This window comes from Natrix helvetica, assembly GCF_964273705.1.
Source record: "Natrix helvetica genome assembly, chromosome: 4".
NCBI classification, from domain to species: Eukaryota; Metazoa; Chordata; class Lepidosauria; order Squamata; family Natricidae; genus Natrix; species Natrix helvetica.
The window spans coordinates 160,926,574-160,940,156 of record NC_138550.1 but is presented as its reverse complement, the minus strand read 5'-3'; the positions used below and the strand labels follow the sequence as shown (position 1 = coordinate 160,940,156).

The window sequence follows — 13,583 nt, the reverse complement described above, 5'->3', positions numbered from 1 at the left end:
CTTACAGTCAAGATTTAGTCAGCCAAGTTGAAGAAAGGCTACCTCAGGGCTAGGAAGCAGACACATAAAAAACAACTGATCGTCCCTACAAATTATGGAACTTGCTATAACGTCTAAGACAGGGGTGTCAAACTCAAGGCCCGTGGGCCAAATCTGGCCTGCACAGTGCCTTAGATCTGGCCCATGGGGCTGCCGTGGAAACAGCAAAGGACCAGCCCGTGGTGCCCTCCTGAGATGGCCTGCCCGAGCCTTGTTTTCGCTGGCAGAGGGTTGCAGGAGGCCGGCAGAGGCGAAAATGGGGCTCGTGAGCCCATTTTCACTGGCAAAGCGCTTGGGCCACCACAGGCATCCATGGCACAAGTGACGTTGAGCTGGCCATGCCCCCCACCCCACCCCAAGGTCAAACACAACCCTGATGTGGCCCTCAATGAAATCGAGTTTGACACCTCTGGTCTAAGATAAAGCAGATAAGTGTTAGCACCTTTTTTTTTAACGCTGATTTGTATGTAATTTTCTATTCATTAGACGACACTAAACTGCCTGATATCTCTGGAGCTCAAATAAGAATATCTACATAATTTTTTTAAAAAAAACACACCTGCATTAAGCAAGCATGCGTTGTAAAGACTAAGCAATCCCATGTGCACATGCACACACATACACTAAGTATGTTTCGAAAATAAATTTCTATACCACTCACCATATTCTGCAGGATACAAATGTATCTAGTAGTGGCAAAAGTATATTTGACAATTAATTAGTATATTCCATCTAAATGAAAAAAAAAATTAACCTCTCTTCTGAAAAACCTCACTCAACATTATGTTCATAGCTCAGGCTAAAATTCAGAGGTAAAAGCCACCCGTAGTTTCTTTACAGCGTAACAGTTGCTAAATGACAAACTTTGTAGTCTTATTTCTATAATTTTGCAAATGTTAAATATTTTGTTATTTTAGAGATCTTGTGACTTGCCCCCGAAGCTTATAAAATGTCCCATATATCCTTTTTCAAGTATATGAATAAGCATTTTTACATTCATATTTTACTCTACAGGTAGTCCTCAACCTGGGACCACAGCTGAGCCCAAAATCTATGTTGCTAAGCGAGACAGTTAAGTGAATTTTGTCCCATTTTACAACCTTTCTTGCCACAGTTGTTGTGAATCACCACAGTTGTTAAGTTAGCAAAATAGCTGCTAAGTGAACCTGGCTTTCCCACTGACGGTCGCAAAAGGTGATCACATCACCCCAGGACACTACAACCATCATAAATGAGTTAGTTGCCAAGCATTTGAATTTTGATCGTGTGACTATGGAGATGCTGCAACTGTTGGTCACTAATGTGGAAAATGGTCATAAGTCACTTTTTTCCCCGTGCCATTGTAACTTTGAATAGTCACTAAATGAACTGTTGTAATGCAAGGACTGCCTGCATCATATTGTAGAACAGAAAGTCTTATGAGGGTTTTTTCAGGTTAAGTGGCCCATTTCTAGATACGGTTTCCTGAATCAGTATGGGTTTTTTTCTATACATTATGCGCATTATACATTTTTTTCTGGCTAGGGAATTCTGGGAGTTGAAGTCCACAAGTCTTAAAGTTCCCAAGTTTGGACACCCCTGTCCTAGGGAGTAGTCTTCTTCCATTTCACACCTTAATGGGTGTGAATTTCTTTCAAAAAGTTACTTTTAGATCAGCTTTATTTTGAATTTTTTTTTTTTGCTGCTCTTCCTTTTATACATCTAACCAGGCTAAGAGCATAACAGTTCGTTTAGTGACTGATCAAAGTTAACAATGGCACTGAAAAAAGTGACTTAAAAGTGACTTATTCTATTTTATTCTATTCTAAATTCTAACTCTAATTCTATTCTGTGAATATTTTTCAGAGTAAATTAGCTGTCTCTTATCTCTTGGCAGAGTTTAAAATAATCTTGTGGAAATCAAGAGTTTATTTCAGCACTCATATGACACAATGCCATAAATCTTAAGAACACAATAAACTCTGCAAAGAAATACAGCTGGAAATACTAAGCCTCCAGGTGTTTTCTTTTAAAAAGCACGTGCTAAAACCTACCAACTCGGAAATACTCCTGGAAATTTCTTCTCTGCTACATGCAAAGGCTTATCATGTAGCACAGGGATCCCGAACCCGCAGTTCGTGGCATGTCAGAAACCAGGCGCTGCAAACAAGCAAAGCCCCATCCGTGGGATGTAGGCCTTGCGCGAAACCACACCCCCACAGGTCCGCAGAAAAACCTCTCTCCACGGAACCGGTCGCTGGTGCCCAAAAAGGTTGAGAGCCGCTGATGTAGCAGGAGGACATTTATCTCTCAGTTTTTGATAAATGTTCTGACCGAGGCTTCCCAAAAGCATGGAGCAAACTCCTTGTCTCGACAAAAAACCTTTTTATTAATCTACTGTGAATTCTGCTCATTTACATCCAGCAAAGTCTTTCAGGGGAGGATTTACAGTCAAAGACCTTATCTGGCTTGGAGCTGCTAGGCCGATATCTGCAAAACTTGGCAAGGAGTCTTGGAGAGTCATAATCAAACTAATTGTATCCTGCAAATTCTACTCCCCTCTTGCTCCTCTTTTATTTCCTCTGGGAGGGGCCATTCACCATTCCACCTGTGGCCTTGCTCCCAAGTCGACCCCTGTTCTTTAGCTGTTCCCTTTGTCTGCACATGAGTACACTGGGAACAGGCTCCAGCTGTTTGTCTGCCTTATTGATGTCTGACTCTGAAGGAAGCTGATAACTATCAGACAGCTCTGGCCCCATCTCTGCCTCAGACCCAGAGCCCTCATCAGAGCCTTCCCCAGACTCCAGGACTGGCCCATGTTCCTCCCCAACCTCCTCACTGTCCGAATCTGCTGCCAGCTCTGCTGGCTGTTGGCAGGCCACAACAATAGAAAACATGAGTATATTTGCAAAATCAGGAGCTTATCCTAACTTACAAAAAAGTTTCTCAGAAACTTTCCTAAGAAAATGTACTCCAGAGTTACTTAGTATCACACACCATGTAAATTAACTGCAGCAAGTTTTCCATTTAAAAATGTTTATCTATGTAGTCCTCAGCTTACAACTTTGATAAGAGATTGGCCATCATGGTTGTAAGTTATGACGGTAGCAAGCTGGGTCACCCATGTGGCTGACCTGATTTTACGACCGTTTTTATGGTGGTTGTAAAGTGTAACCAACCGTTAGGGCTAGGATCTTAATCCTCTTGTTCTCAGTAAGCACTGTCTGGAAAATAAGCAAGGACTATTGCTAACATCAGCTGATCTACTCTGCAGGCTTACAACAGTTTGTTTAGCGCCGGGTTAAAAGTTACAACAGCACTAAAAAAAGTGACGTACAAGCAGTTCTCACACTTACGACCACTGCAGCACCCCCATGGTCATGTGATCAAAATTCAGACACTTGGAAATGGATTCATATTTATGAGGCTTGCAGTGTCCTGGGGTCACGTGATCCCCCTTTTGCAACTTTCTGACAAAAGCAAAGTCAGTTGGGGGAAAGGCAGAGTCCCATAACAACAATTTGACTAGTTTAACAACTGCAGTGATTCGCTGAACAACTGTGGCAAGGAAGGTCATAAAATGGGGCAAATTCATTTAACAAAAGAAATGTTGGGCTCAGTTGTGGTCATAAAATGAGAACTGCCTGGATTACACCCTGCACAATTTAACAAGTGAAAAGTCTACATTGTAAGCCAAGTTTCTGCAATGCCTCGGATTGCACATTGTGTTAAGACTTGGTTTGTTTTCCTATTTGTCGCCCAATTTCACAAATCATGTTAAGCAAAAACCACATAAGCCACAATGAAGCTCAGCAACAACTCTAGTGAGCACACACTAGATATTATTCAGTTTCTGAGTCCATTTAAGAATGGAGTCTCAAAATCTAAATATGAAATTACTGCAAAACCTTGATTTAATAGACTTAATGTAACGGACATCAGAGGGAAATCACCATCTGAACATCCTTAGGAAACAGTGGATAAATCTGGATGAAGCAGTAAAGGTTTTGTTTATTTTATGACATCCATGGTGATTTACATTGTTTGCATAACGACCATTAAACGAAGGATGAAAATTGCCATAAGGACATTATTTAAATACCCATAGCTTAGAACAACAGGTTCCATCCCCATCAAGTGCTCCACTGGAGAGAGGACCTCTATAGCGTCAGACCATTTATAAGAGTCATGCTGGCACTGTGGTTAGAGTGCAGTATTGCAGGCTGACTCTGCCGACTGCCAGCAGTTTGATCCTGATGGGCTCAAGGCCTTCCATCCTTCCAAAGTTGGTGAAATGAGGACCCAGATTGTTGGGGGAGATATGTTGACATTTGTAAACTGCTCAGAGAGTACTAGGGAACAGTATGTAAGACTGAGTGCTTTTGCCATTAAGGGACTGAACTGGTGGCACTTCCGAGGTGATGTGGTCTGGTGCTGGTTGCGTAGCAAAATCAGTTTATTGTGTCTCGTTGGCACAGTGGTTAAAGAGCAAATGTTGCAGGCAATCCTCTTCCCACAGCCTGGAGTTTGATCCTGACTGGATCTTCTCACGGGCTCAAGGCTGACTCAGTCTTCCATCCTTCTGAGGTCAGTACAATGAGGGCCCAGATTGTTGAAGGCAATATGCTGATTCTGCAAACCACTTAAGAGAGGGCTATGAAGCACTGTGTAGCGGTATATAAGTCTAAGGCTACTGCTACTGCTAACTGAACTCACTGCCAGGAGTTCGATCCTCACCGGCTCAAGGCTCACTCAGCCTTCCGGCCTTCCAAGGTCGGTAAAATGAGGATCCAGATTATTAGTGTCAATATGCTGACTCTGTAAACTGCTTAGAGAGAGTTGTAAAGCACTGTGGAAAGGTATATAAGTCTATATCATGTGGCTTACTGGACTATCATGTGGCTTACTAGTCTATTGGACAGCAAGAGAGCTTCTAAGGGAAGCTCTTCCCTAGCCAGACTTCCATTCAATGGGAACAGCCTGAGAATGTGGGCCTGTTAGGCATAAAGGATCAGGACCATCCATTGGATTGCAACATACATACAGGTGAAACTTGAAAAATTAGAATATCGTGCAAAAGTTCATTTATTTCAGTAATGCAACTTAAAAGGTGAAACTAATATATGAACAAGATAGTTCAAGCCATGATTTGTCATAATTGTGATGATTATGGCTTACAGCTCATGAAAACCCCACATCCACAATCTCAGAAAATTAGAATATTACATGTAATCAATAAAACAAGGATTGTACATAGAACAATATGAGACATCTGAAAAGTATAAGCATGCATATGTACTCAGTACTTGATTTGGGCCCCTTTTGCAGCAATTACTGCCTCAATGCGGCGTGGCATGGAAGCTATCAGCCTGTGGCACTGCTGAGGTGTTATGGAAGACCAGGATGCTTCAATAGTGGCCTTCAGCTCTTCTGCATTGTTCGGTCTCATGTCTCTCATCTTTCTCCTGGCAATGCCCCATAGATTCTCTATGGGGTTCAGGTCAGGTGAGTTTGCTAGCCAATCAAGCACAGTAATCCCACGGTCATCAAACAAGGTTTTGGTGCTTTTGGCAGTGTGGGCAGGTGCCAAGTCCTGCTGGAAAATGAAGTCAGCATCCCCATAAAGCTCGTCTGCGGAAGGAAGCATGAAGTGCTCCAAAATCTCCTGATAGACGGCTGCGTTGACCCTGGACTTAATGAAGCACAGTGGACCTACACCAGCAAATGACATGGCTCCCCAAATCAACACAGACTGTGGAAACTTCACACTGGACTTCAAGCATCTTGCAGTGTGTGCCTCTCCATTCTTCCTCCATACTCTGGGTCCTTGGTTTCCAAATGAGATACAAAGGTTGCTCTCATCAGAAAAGAGGACTTTGGACCACTGAGCAACAGGCCAGATCTGTTTTTCTTTAGCCCAGGTAAGACACTTCTGACGTTTGTTGTTCAGGAGCAGCTTGAAAAGAGGAATACGACATTTGAAGCCCATGTCCAGGATCCGTCTGTGTGGTGGCTCTTGATGCATTGACTCCAGCCTCAGTCCACTCCTTGTTAAAGTCCCCAACACTTTTGAATGGCCTTTTCCTGACAATCCTCTCCAGGCCGCGGTCATCCCTGCTGCTTGTGCACCTTTTTCTTCCACACTTTCCCCTTCCACATAACTTTCTACTAATGTGCTTTGATACAGCACTTTGGGAACATCCAACTTCTTTTGCAATTACCTTTTGAGGGGCTTTTCCTCCTTATGGAGGGTGTCAATGATGGTTTTCTGCACAACTGTCAGATCAGCAGTCTTTCCCATGATTGTGATTCCTACTGAACCAGACTGAGAGACCATTTAAAGGCTCAGGAACCCTTTGCGGGTGTTATGGCTTAATTAGCTGATTAGAGTGGGACACTTTGAGCCTAGAATATTGCACCTTTTCACAATATTCTAATTTTCTGAGATTGTGGATTTGGGGTTTTCATGAGCTGTACGCCATAATCATCACAATGATGACAAATCCCGGCTTGAACTATCTTGCTTTGCATGTAATGAGTCTATCTCATATATTAGTCTCACCTTTTAAGTTGCATTACTGGAATAAATGAACTTTTGCACGATATTCTAATTTTTCGAGTTTCACCTGTAGAAGATTTATACTCAAGAATCTGGTCATCTAGAGAGCCAGTTTGGTCTAGAAGTTAAGGCTAGAAAACAGGAGACTGTGACTTCAAGTCCCACTTTAGCCATGAAAGCCGGGCTGGGTGACCTTGGGCCAATCACTCTCTCTCAGTCCAACTCAGCTGACAGGGTTGTTGTTGTGGGGAAAATAGAAGGAGAAAGGCGTTGGGTATATTTGCTTATTTGTAAAAATAATAAAGGCAGGATATAAATAATAAATAGTCAGCACAGAATTGGTGCTGGATAAGAGGGCTGCACTTGGATCGTTTGTGGCAATGTAAGGACTCTAAGCTGATGACATGTTTAACTCCACCCCCATCTCTGCCTAATTGTCTCTTACAGGGCCACATGTAATTCTGAAACCCGATTTCTGTGGCCCCAGAAGCCTCTTCCCCAACCATAATTGCTGAAAAATAGCTGCATACTTTCCCGTCAATCTGAAAGCAAACATCCCAACGTATACTGTAAGGCCAAAAACTCTCAAAATAATTTCCAAAAACCACAGAACTGGAAGGAGTCATTACATGTGCAGAAACTTGAAGAAAAGCATCTGTTCCAGGTAGATGTCCAACATAAACTTGAAAACCTTGATTATTAAGGAGCTCCCCTAATAATATTTTCCACTGTGAAACTACTCTCTCAGTATTTTTTTTTTTGCCTAATATCCAGCTATGATCAAGTAGTTTTAAAAAGCAAAGACATTCAATAAATACTTTGCCAAGCCCACAAGCATGGCTCTGCAGTATCACACCCAAAACGGTCTTAAATAAGCTGCAAATGCAGACCTCCTGCGCCCATCCCAGCCACCAAAAAGCTGACTCCTGGACCAAAACTGCATGAAAAGACTGGCCTGTCTGCAATTATAATACAGATTTGCCCAACAGTCACTGCCTTGAAATAATGACAAAACTTTATCACGCCTTGCTTATACAGTGAGTCTTTTAGCAATAATTACAATGTTAAGAGCCTAGATCTAACATGGAAGGCATAGGAAAGGCCAAAGAGATTAGCTCAGTGACGGCGAACCTTTTCGTGTATGCGCTCATCGGGACCACGCTCTAGAAAAGCCGAACTTCCAGGTTCTAGCGCACATGAGCACCCGACGATCAGCTGGCCGGCGTGCATGCGCAGGCCGGTTTTCAGCACTGCCGCACACGCGAAGGAATCATGCTTTGGAAAAGTCAAACTTCCAGGTTCTGGCGCGGATACACACCCAATAATCAACTTGCCGGCACCCATGCGCACACCTGTTTTCGACACTGCTGCGTGCGCGAAGGACAGCTGATCATGCACGCCAGAGACCCGGAAGGCAAACAGATAAGGCCACATGTGCCGCGCAACATGGCTTCATGTGCCACTTTGGGCACACGTGCCATAGGTTTGCCGTCGTGGGATTAGATCATGAATCCTCCTCCTCCTTCTGCTATTCCATTAGCATAATGCCTTGGTTTTGAATTTCCTACCTTTTTTTCTTTGGGGAAACAAACCAGAGCAGAGAGCAATGGCGTTGACCACCACTTATTAAAGTGTATCTGCTTGGTCCCTCAGTCTGAATGATTGAGCCTGTGGATGTGAATTACATTAACACAAACTGGAATGCAGATGAATTAAATTAAGGAGGAATTACGCAATGTAATTTAACATGGAAACTAACTGGAAACTTTGCTTACCTGCCCCTTGGCATCCTCTGGCATGGATTTGATATGTATTCTTTTGAGACACCGAATCACGCCATCATAAAACTGTACAGTGAAGGTTCCTAGGACACCAACCCCAAAAAGAAAAAGTTATTTATTGAAATGATGCTTTAGTCCTACAAATGGAAAACACATGTGCGCATCAGCTCAGGCATTTCATGTCACCCATAGCCTGCAAATTTCTTCCAAATTCATGCAACATTTTGAGATATAGGGAACATATTTTGAGAACTACTAAGCCACCAGGCTGAAACTATGAGTTCTAGTCCCGCTTTACACATAAAAGCTGACTGGGTGACTTTGGGCCAATCACTAGGAGACTGTGAGTTCTAATCCTGCCTTAAGCATGAAAGATGGCTGGGTCAGTTACTCTCTCTTAACCCAACTCACCTCACAGCATGGTTGTTGTAGGGAAAATGGAAGGAGGAGAAAGAAGTACTAGATATGTTTGTACCTTGAGCTATTCATAAAAATAAAGGCAGGATTTTTTAAAAAATCTAAATTTAAATAAATACCTATTTTAAAACAGCATTTTTTTCAAATTAATGTTGCACACAGTTTAACATATACAAAATTCATTTTAAGGGAATAAATGATTGAAAAGCTCATTCAGCGCATTGAAAAACATCTGGTTGTTTCAAGCAACCTAAATGCTCAAGCAAGCTTTATGTTAAAGCTTTTAACATGTTATTTATTTGATGTAGACTCATATCTTCTGTTTTAGGGACTACTCAAGATACTTAACACATGAAATACAGTAGAAACCTAACACATAAATATAAAAGGAAGGTGATACTAATACCTACAATGATAAACCTGTCATTAAAAATGCATATTAAAGAGGTTTCAAGACTGTGAGCCAAAATTCCTTTTGGGAGTATATTGGGCTTTTCATAAAAAATCTTATCAGATGGAGACGCTCGTGCTGGGAGAGGCTCAGATCATAAACTATTTAAGGTTTTGCAAATTAATACCAACGCCTTAAATGGTGTTTGATAAGCAGCTGCCAATCCATGCAGATCTTAAGCTATAGAATGATTTTGCACAAATGGCAACTTCAAGGCATTTTTAAGGATAACAAAGTGGAATGCAGTAATCAAATGATGGCAATACTTCCTCTTTTTAAAAAAGCTATTTCATACACATTTTTATTGTGTTCCATACTGCAGAGAGATTAACCTAAGTTAACTGTTGTTTGACTAACTTGAGTTTATATACTGCATATAATGTTCGAACTGATGACTTCTGGCTTCAGAGTCTCATCCTGACTAAATTATGCTGTCCCTTAGGCTTTGAAAGCAGAGCCTTGTGTATATTTTTTGAGCATTAAATTCAGCATTTGATTTTAAATATTTCTCGTATATAGCTTTAAAACCATTTTAAAATGAACTGCCATGGAGTTCCACATATTACTTGCAGTTTAGTTCATATAAAAACATTTCAAGAGCACACTTGGAATTGATTTAACAACTGGATTTGGGTCTTACATATAATAGATGTTTCACTGCTGTAACTATTTGGGAAGAACAGTTGGTTTCCTAAAAGTTTTAGCTAGAAATGTTTTCCACTTTCCAAAACACTGGAATACAACCATGAATGTCTGGCCCTTCACTTCCAAAATAGAAGGACTGTAACTGTATGCCACGGGTGGAAAAGATCTTGGAGGTCTTCTACTTCCCAAGGCAGAAGTCCTTATATCATCCCAGACAAAGAGATGTCCAAACTTTTCTTGAGAACCTCAAGCAATGGAGTACCCACAATTCCAGGAGGCAAGCTATCCCGCTGATTAATTATTCTTGTTGATGAGAAATTCCTCCTTATTTCCAAGTTCTGATGAGGCTCATCCAGGCTCTGATGAGCTTCCACCCATTTTTTCTTGTCCTGCCCTCAGATACTTTGGAGAACAAACTGTCACTCTCTTTCCTGTGACAGGGACACAGTGGCTCAGTGGCTAAGATGCTGAGCTTGTCGATCAGAAAATCGGCAGTTCAGTGGTTCAAATCCCTACCACATAACTGAGTGAGCTCCCGTTACTTGTCCCAGCTTCTGCCAACCTAGCAGTTCGGAAGCACGTAAAAAATGCAAGTAGAAAAATAGGAACACCTTTCGTGGGAAGGTAACAGTGTTCCGTGCGCCTTCGGCGTTTAGTCATGCCAGCCACATGACCACGGAGACATCTTCAGACAGCGCTAGCACTTCGGCTTTGAAATGGATATAAGCACCGCCCCCCTAGAGTTGGGAACGACTAGCACATATGTGCGAGGGGAACCTTTACCTTTCTTTCCTGTGACAGCCCTTCAAGTATTGGAAGAGACTATCATGTCACCCCCTGAGCATCAAATTTTGTTTTTTGTAGTTAATTTTGTACTAAGTACGAAATAAGCTCCCGATACTGACATTTTATTTATCAGATTTATATTCCAGCTTTGGTTATGGTCTCTTCTCCAACTTATTCCTACAAAGCAGTCCTGGACTGGGACAAATGACCTGCCCAAAGCCACCCACAAATGAAGATGGACTAGAATCTAGTCCAACACCTTAACCAGGAAGCTACCTTAACCCTCCATTTGTGCAGTGAAAAACCTTGAAATGCTGACTGTATATGACAGTTGCCAAAAAACATCTGAGAAAATAGGTCTATCTACAACTATTAAGCCATAACAATTTAAGTGAAGCTTCATTATGTATATACTTCTAAGGAAGTATAGAGAAAAGCTGCTTTCTTTGTATACAGCTCATCTGCTTCTCTGAAGAGTCTACCTTAATTGCTGTTACAAAAAGCCACTAGACTGAATGGATTCCTAGTGTTTCAGCAGGAAAGGGCTCCTCTCCCTGACCCCCCCAAAAATGTTGAGACTCTAGAAAAAGTGCAAAGAAGAGTAATCAAGACGATTAGGGGACTGGAGGTTAAAACATATGAAGAACAGTTGCAGGAACTGGATGTGTCTAGTTTAATGACAAGAAGGACTAGGGGAGACATGATAGCAGTCTTCCAATGTTTGAGGGGCTGTCACAGAGAGGAGTGGGTGAAGCTATTTTCCAAAGCACCTGAAGGCCAGACAAAGAATAATGGACGGAAGCAGATCAAGGAGAGATTCAAACTGGAAATAAGGAGAAATTTTCTGGCCATGAGAGCAATCAACCAATGGAACAGAAGTTGCCTTTGGAAGTTGTGGGAGCTTCATCACTGGAAGCTTTCAAGAAGAGACTGGATTGCCATCTGTCAGAAATGGTGTAGGGTCCCTGCTTGGGTGGGGGGTTGGACTAGATCCTACAAGGTCCCTTCCAACTCTGTTAATCTGTATTTGTTACTTGGTACAAACCTTCTTTGTTAATTGCTTCAATTTTTGCAGGGTAGTATCGGCAATCTGTCCAACGAGCCAGAACCTCTTCTCCTGGTTTAAAATCCTGTTTAAAAAAAACATAGTGAGGGAACGTAAGTTAAGTTCAAGCATAGCTTTAAAACAAAAATCTAACTATCCAAACATTACTAGTAGTCTTGAACTTACAACCATTTGAAGTTACTATGTCAGGGGGGAAAAGTGATTTACAACTGGTTCTCGCACTTACAATCATCACAGCATCCCTATGGTCACATGGTCAAAATTCAGGTGCTCGGCAACCGGCTTGTATTTAACAATGGTTGCAGCATCCCCAGGGTCATGTGATCGCCATTGGTGACTTTCCCAGCCAACCTCCCGACAAGCAAAGTCAATGAGGGAAGCTGGATTCATTAAGCCAGGGGTCTCCAACCTTGGCAACTTTAAACCTAGTGGACTTCAACTCCCCAGAGTTCCCCAGCTTTTCTGGCTGGGGAATTCTGGGAGTTGAAGTCCACCGGGTTTAAAGTTGCCAAGGTTGGAGACCCCCACATTAAGCCACACTATGTGATAAACTGCAGTGATTTTGCTTAACAACCGTGACAAAAAAAGATTGTCAAGTCATGGGCACCTGACTTAACAACCTCCTTATTTAGCAACTGAAATTCCGGTCCCGATTTGCAAAGGGGATGAAAAGGGTATCATTTTTCTCTGCTCTCGGCTACTGTTTGTGCTTGCAATCATGGCCCGTGACTTCCACTTAAAGCCATTATTCGTGAGGACTGACTGGAGAAAAACGCTTACAATAAATTCGTCATCTTTTAGGCCCTCTTTCCTCAGCGAAGGCCGCTCGAGCGGGCGCAATCGATTGCTATCCCAGTAAATCCATTCATCGTAACGATGACTCCAGCGTTCAAAATGGACAAGCATCTTTCCTTCCTCATAGTCTATCTTCTCAATGCGTGAGGGATACCTTTGGAAGACAAACAGAAAAACGATAGTTCAACGGCTTCCTCTCTACAATAGGATAGAGTAAGAGAGTTGGAAGGGACCTTGGAGGTCTTCTAGTCCAACCCCCTGCTTAAAAGCAGGAAACTCTATGCCATTTCAGCCAAATGGTTATCCAATCCCCTAGAGCCGTGATGGCAAACCTGTGGCACGAGTGCCGGAAGCAGCATGCAAAGCCATCTCTCCGTGCACCCAAGCTATCATCTGTTGCTCTTCTGGGTTCTGTCGCGCCGGCCAGCTGGACTACTTGTGCACAGGAGTGCATGGGAAACCGGAAGAGCATACAACTGCCGTGGATGCGCATGCTGGGAAGATGATCTTCTAGTTTCTGGCGCGCACATGAGCACCAGCCAGCTAGTTTTTGCATGCGCATGCACGGCAGAAACCGGAAGACCAGGTGGCTGGTGCACATGCACACGCCAGAAACCGGAAGATCACCTTCCCAGAACGCACATCCACCCCGGGCAGATGCTCTTCCGATTTCCGGCACACCAAACATGCGTGCGCACGCCCCCTTTTTGGTACTCGGTGCCAAAAAGGTTTGCCAACATTGCTCTAGAGTAAAGTTTATGTGAATTACTAATCCTGAAGTAGTGTGAATTAAAAGGCTAAGAGGAGGAAGGGATGGTTTTCTATTAGCTCAGAAATAGCCTGAATTCCTGCACCATCGTATGATGGGATCATACAGGTAGTCCTCAAGTTACGACCACAACTGGGTAGCATAATTTCGGTCGCTAAGCAAGGCAGCAGTGAAGTGAGTCGTGTCCAATATCATGACCTGTTGGAGCCATGGTTACTAAGTGACTCACTGCAGTTGTTAAGAGGATCCTATGGTTGTTAAGTGAATCCAGCTTCCCTGTGGACTTGGGTTGTCGT

The 13,583-nt window shown here is 42.7% G+C and overlaps 1 protein-coding gene across 6 annotated transcripts in view; it reads right to left on the bottom strand.

Annotated features, from left to right (window-relative positions):
• Positions 1 to 13,583, bottom strand: part of PHF20L1 (PHD finger protein 20 like 1) — a 65,380-nt gene that overhangs the window by 41,012 nt on the left and 10,785 nt on the right. For 5 of the 6 annotated variants that reach the window (XM_081949863.1, XM_081949864.1, XM_081949860.1 and 2 more), the window contains exons 3-5: positions 12,504 to 12,672; positions 11,703 to 11,787; positions 8,353 to 8,441 (exon numbers count right to left, since the gene is read on the bottom strand). In XM_081949863.1, coding sequence (XP_081805989.1) covers positions 8,353 to 8,441; positions 11,703 to 11,787; positions 12,504 to 12,672 — 343 coding nt within the window. The remainder of the gene's footprint in view (positions 1 to 8,352; positions 8,442 to 11,702; positions 11,788 to 12,503; positions 12,673 to 13,583) is intronic. The other variant, XM_081949862.1, reaches the window with a different exon arrangement.